This window comes from Anneissia japonica, unplaced genomic scaffold (genome assembly GCF_011630105.1).
Source record: "Anneissia japonica isolate Jap-2015-1 unplaced genomic scaffold, ASM1163010v1 scaffold2308_len244532_cov108, whole genome shotgun sequence".
In the NCBI taxonomy this organism is placed as follows: domain Eukaryota; kingdom Metazoa; phylum Echinodermata; class Crinoidea; order Comatulida; family Comatulidae; genus Anneissia; species Anneissia japonica.
In genome coordinates, this window is record NW_022687540.1 from 58,010 (window position 1) to 64,792 (window position 6,783).

Sequence of the window (6,783 nt, forward strand, 5' to 3'; positions counted from 1 at the left end):
GGGGGGGGGGGGGGCGCCCCACTCACAAGCAGGCGCGTAACAGCGGTCGGGGGTGGGGCGGCAAAGGTAATAATTTTCCCGGTTAGTAATTTATGACTTGGTGTGATACCCCCACCCCCATATAGAAAACAAAACGACATAGGGCTTATTTTATTATTAATATAGGGCACACACGTGTGTTTGAAACTATAATAATAATAAGTATTTTCATCGTGGTTTTATTTATTACAATCATAGGCCTATTCTTTACCATCATTACACATGAGGCCCTTCTTTTAGGTAAAACGATGTATCTTAAATTTTCTTTCTCAAGGTTGGGACTATTATGTTTTTAAATAACTTAGAAGGCAAAGGAGGGCAAGCACAAGCTTTAACCCTAAGAAATGTGCGCGAAGCGCGCTAAAATTCTTTGTGTTTTTAATTCTAATTTCGTCGGAATTGATCAAAACTCCCTAAATGTGCAATTTTTAGAGAAAATTTGCCTACCTCAACAATAAATGCTCTTATGTTATATATGGACAAACTCGTTTTTTAAAACTGAATATAAGCATTTTCCATATGGCTTTATTTATTACAAACAAATTCTTTCAACATCATTACACATTGAGGCCCTTCTCTTAGGTAAAACGATCTATCTTAAATTTTCTTTCTTGAGTTTGGGACTATGTGTTATAACTTAGAAGGCAAAGGAGAGCAAGCACAAGCTTTAACATGAAGAAATGCGCGCTTAGCGCGCAAAAAAAAATCTGTTTTTTTTAAATTCTAATTTCGTCGGAATTGATCAAAACTCCCTAAAATGTGCAATATTTAGAGGAAATTGGCCTACCTCAACAAAATATGCGATTTAAAATTTGAGATTTTCAGGAACTTTCCCGGGTGAAAAGGGCGTTCAATGGGGAAAGATTTTCCACTGATGGATATTTTCCCCTTGTCCCCGGTGGTTACGCCACTGCGGAGAATACCTGGCGGCTTAGATCAAATGCGATATGGACACTTTTTGAAGTGGAGAAGGGGTTCAGGCAGGGGTATTGTGATATCTGTTCATTATATCTTCCTTTTTATTCTTGTCTTTATTTTTCTCTTCTCCTTTTCTTTTCCTTTTTCTTTCCCCTTCTTTCTCTTTCCCTCCCTCTCCCCTCTTTCTTTTCTCTTCTTACCCAGCCCGTTACGACGGCTTGGTCAGTCCGGTAAAAACCGACATTCTCCCCCCGGCCCCCTGCCTGTTACGCCACTGCTTATAAGATGAATGGGAATATGAATCATGCAGATCTGGAATCAAATCTAGGTGGTGGAGTCAACATTCCTCCCCCGGGAAAATTTTGATTTCTAGATGGCGGGAAATGACCTTTCTCGACTTTTGATCTAGGTGTTTAATGACTTTGTTCTTCAAAATTCCAGGTTTTCCCCCTCATGATCGAAAACGGTAAGGTAAACTTTCTCATTACAGTAAATAGGCCTGTTATGTGTGTATACATACATTTAAAAAAATTGAGTAGTTGCATACGATTTTTTCCATGAGATGAATCCCAAAAAGAAAGGAGGGTCCGGGGGTTCTTCCCCAGGAAAATTTTGATTCCTAGAAGGCGGGAAATGAGATTTCCCGACTTCTGATGTGTCTTTTAAATTAAAGTCATTAAAAAATACTTAAGAAGTCGGGAAATCTCCTTGTCCACCATTTATAAATCAACATTTTTCCGGGAAGAACTGACCTCCCTTTCTCTGGGTTCATTGATTTATTATAATAATTTTCAAGAGGGGAACACCTTGAATTTTGAAGAACTTAAAAGTAATTAAGTTCTTCAAAATTCAAGGTTTTTCACTCTTGAAAACGGTCAGATAATTTTTTTCCATTGTTATTACAGTAATTAGGCCTCATCTGACCAGTATTAAATAAACAGGTAATAGCATACTCTAAGATTACCTTATGATGACGTATGACATGTTTGTTTATTAGTATCATTTACTTGATTAGATGCATTAATGCATTTGTACTATATATATGTTTATATTTCTATTGCAAACCTGGACATTGTAGATAGTATTCGGCATTATATTTTCATTAACTGTCAGTGAAGTCGCTGTGGTATCCATATTGAACTCTAAATTCTGTATATCACTATATACAAGCACATTGTATCCTAGTATTGTGCAAGGATTATCATCAGATAATGTCAATTCCAGTGCGATTGATGAAGACGTTGATGTTAAGGAACTAATGGATGGTTTTCCGGGATCTGTGGGGATATCAATCAATCAATCAATCATGGAACTTATATAGCGCCATAATGATGATGATAATAATAATAATAATAATAATAATAATAATAATAATAATAATAATAGTAATAATATTAATAATAATAATAGTATTATTATTTATTATTATTAGTTATTAATATTATTATTAATTATTATTGTTGTTATTATGTAGTTTGTAGTAGAAGTAGTAAAAGTAGTAGCATCAGTAGGGTACGCATCAAACTCACTAAATATTTTGTTCTAATTGGATTTAATTTGCTACAGTACAACTCAAGAGAAAATGTTTGATATCTTCTTTGATAGTTTACTTACATAAAGAAATTTTGATTATCTATTTATTAAAAACGATTTTCTCATTTACCAATAGTGTATTTGATCTATCTTTAAAATCTAACCGAAAAAACAATTTTTATTCAATTTTTATAGTTCTTTTATCAATTATTCAATTGTGTGTGAATTTCAATTATCTTGGCCTTTCACATTTATATTTTTATATTATAGTAATCATGTAGTTAAGTTTAGTTTTCTGTCGCTCCAGGCTTACGTCATGGTGACTAAGTTGCTTTTGGGGCCCTAAGGCACTTGTCTGAATAAATAAATGAAATTTCATTTGATTTTTTTAAACATAATTTTTACTTTTTGATTCACTTTTAAATCGTTCCTAATTATAGACTACAGACATTAGGTCGGCTTCATTTATCTTAAAAGATAGAAAGCAATCAATCACATCACACGGTGTCAATGTCTTACGGAAACAATATTAATAGATGTTATAATTACCACTTTATGAGTATTATTTTACTTCCACTGGCACACAGATTGAAACAATTTATTTTACTGAATTACAAATACTTGTGTCTTAAATTTGATTATTAGTGTTTTATTTCAAAGTAAACAGTATACTGTAATGTGTATAATATATTGTCAAGCATTGAATTAATGGCATTTGATAATTTAGAAACAACATACAATATATTATAAAGGTAAGAAATGTAATAAACAATACACTATGAAAAATATTAACATGTTTCAAATAATATGTTCTTTGCATTCGTATAATGAAAAAAATCTTACAGTCAACACCAGACATGAACTCCATAATATCAGTAATGCTGCTAACATTCATATACGACGCAAAAACTGAAAATGTGTACTGAGTACAAGGTACAATTCCATCATCTATAAGAACTTCAGTTTTTGTTGTACTTCCTTGGAGGACTCCTCCTGATAGTTGATAATGGTAACTCAAATTATTCTGGGTGCTGTTACAGGTAGAAGCATTCCATTTCATTAATAAAAACGTTCCTTCCAGTACTGAATCTTTGGTGATTGAGGGTGCTGTTAAAAGACAACAATATTTATAATTATTATTATTATTTTGATACAACGGCTCCATTAACAATAAAAATTTTAATTACAATAAAGCAAAGACAAAATGCTAAGTTAATATACATTTTAACCTCTACATTACTACCACCTTGTTACTAAATTGATGACTTGTAGCAAAGAAACAAGCAGCTATCGTGAGTAGTTGTTGTCATCTGATATATATGTAACAGGTATCTGAAAGCACATCATGAGGCAAAAGTCCCCGTTAGCAGAAATGGTCCATATAGTGAGCTGTCTGGTAGTTGAGAGTGAGCTGTCAAATGGTCCAGAGGGAGCTGTTAGCAGCTCCATAAACTTAACTATAATTGGTTTTAAGAGTCCATTGGGAGTTAACAAGAGAGTCCTGGCCAGCAACATATAGCCATTGGAATGTAAACAAGGAACCCATTACAATCACTCACTTCATCTCATGGGCTTCAGTGGCAATAAATAATTTAAGAACCCTTCGCTATTCAACAAACCAGCAGTATGTATAACCCGAGTTTTTTTTCCAAAATCCGGGTGCCATGGACCAATTCTGTTAATGGCCAGATATGCAGCATGTGAGTTGTAAATATGATTTTATATACTATAATGGCTGATCGGACATTGTGACGTCATCATTTGGCCATCTGAATTTTTTAAAACTGAATTTTATCTAATATGACGTCATTTTTTAAAATACGCATTTGAGCGTATCTCGCTTATCCTTGATGGATTGTCTCCCAACTGTAAGTATGTTATAGCTTTTTTTTTCATTTTGATGATGTCATCATGGTAAAAATAAATGTTTTTTCAGACTCCCTCATCTTTCTTTCCTCAAAACTTTGATGACCACATAACATATCAACCATTCTTCATTTCTGAATCATATTCAGTGGGCATAAACTTCAGGTCAAGGTTGAATATTATGTACCTTATTTTTACGCTCGCACGTCTTAACGTGCACATACCTATCTAATGGATAATGGCAACGATTTCAACCTCCGCAAAGGGAGGTTATGAATGTATTCACAGTAAACAGTGGCAGAAGTTTTTTAGTTCCCGCCATATGCGGTGCCCAATTGTTTGTATTACCACCAGGCATTTCGGTGGAACAGTTTTTTTCTGTGGAGATCTCTATCTTTGGTTATATCCTAAATTATCCCTGAGTTGTAGATATGATTTTATAAATCATAGTGGCCGATTGGACATCGTGATGTCATCATACTGCCATCAGAATTTTTAAAAACTGAATTTTTATTTATGACATATTTATTTTTATACTCATTTGAACGTATCTCGCTTATTCTTGATCGATCGTCTCCCACTATGTTATAGTTGAGAAAATTCTCTTTCGGAAGTGTCCCTTCATTTTTCATTTTGATGTCGTCATCATGGTCAAAATGAATGTTTTTCTATCCTCTCCTCACCTATTTCATTATATCTTTGACATCCCGAGAGAGGGCAGCAGACTTGATATTTTCCTGCAGTTTGAAAATCCTGGCTACAGTCCGAAGTGACAAGTTCAAACCTAGACAAAATGCTAAGTTAATATACATTTTAACCTCTACATTGCTACCACCTTGTTACTAAATTGATGACTTGTAGCAAAGAAACAAGCAGCTATTGTGAGTAGTTGTTGTCATCTGATATATATGTAACAGGTATGCTTATTATACCCTATACCATTAAGTATTTAGTCTGCTGAATCTGACCTTCTACCAGTGGGCAACCTTGTGTGACCCATTAGATTAAGACTTTGGATAATAAATAACCACACCAAAACAGATGAGTCAAGGAATCACCTCATCCAAGTGGCGGGAAAGGGTTAATGAATATTTAGTATATAATGTTACAGAATGGTCCAGTTCATAAATGGACAAGGGATATTGTCTCTTCATGGTTTCTATTATAATTCCATTTTTACAATTAATTTAAGCTTTAAAATACTCATGTTACCTGTATAGCTTGATATATGACATACAACATTGTTCTGGGTACTGATCAATATAGTAAATGTAGATACCATCATTTGGTGTTAATTGTCATGGTTACCCAATTGAGAATGAATGACACTTACCGGTGCCTAGCCCAGGGCGAAGGTTTTCATCTCCTTCCGACTGGTCACTAGGTAAGCATTTATGTTTTTATTGGTGATCCGCTAACGTTAGCGGATCACCTCTTGTTATTGTCAGAATCTTTCTTTCTTTCTTTTTCTTCTTTCTTTGTGTCAATTTTTGTGACCTCTATATCTCAAGATTGCTTCAAGATGATATGTTCAACAATCATTAGTCTTGGGGTGGAATCGATACAATAAGCTTTTCAGCGTGACTTTATCTACGCGCATTTTTGCGTTTTACGTAGCAAATTTTTTGATTGATCATAACTTCACCATCGTTAGGCCTCTTTTGTTGAAACTTCACACAGGTATACTTCATGTCAAGTACTATCCACATGCACAGTACTGTCCGAATTGCAGTTCATTACGTGCACGTACGCTAAAAAGTAAATTTGCTTAAAATCACATTTTGACTAAATTTGTGTACGTTTCAGGTTATTCTGAGCATTTCAACTTTTTCAAAAATTTTCAGGTCGCGCGCGCATTTTCGCACGCACAGCCCGTGCAGATGATTCAAATTACAATTTTTGACATATTTTAAATTTCTTACACTGTAATGACATATTTGCATTCTTTTTCAATATATATTTTCTAATAATAGTGCAGTACACGCACATCTAAGATACGTGTGTATTTGCGCGTTTTTGTCTATTTTCAGTCAAAATGAGTCAAAATTGTACCTATTTTTAATCAGTTATAGTTCCTCAGGATGAAAGGTGACCCCCAATTTTTATTACATATTCTGAAAGCACATGAGTTGTACATATGATTTTATAGGTCATAATGGCTGATCGGATATTATGACGCCATCATATTGCCATCTGAATTCAACAAACTGAGTATTATCGATGACGTCATTTAAAAAAAATGCACATTTTTCTTTCGTCAAAACATTGATGACCCCATAATCACCTTAATCATTCGTGATTTCTGAATCCTATTTAGTGGGCATAAACTTCAGGTCATGGTTAAATGTTATGTACATTATATTTTTGTGCGCGCGTAATAACGCGAGCGTTCACGTGCGTCAAAATTAAAATATGCTTTATATCAAG

General features: G+C 34.1%; 1 protein-coding gene across 1 annotated transcript in view; it reads right to left on the bottom strand.

The window, feature by feature from the left end:
- Positions 1-6,783, bottom strand: part of LOC117119269 — a 50,630-nt gene that overhangs the window by 37,291 nt on the left and 6,556 nt on the right. Inside the window, exon 6 of the mRNA XM_033264075.1 lies at positions 3,309-3,597. Within this exon, the coding sequence (XP_033119966.1) occupies positions 3,309-3,597 (289 nt within the window). The remainder of the gene's footprint in view (positions 1-3,308; positions 3,598-6,783) is intronic.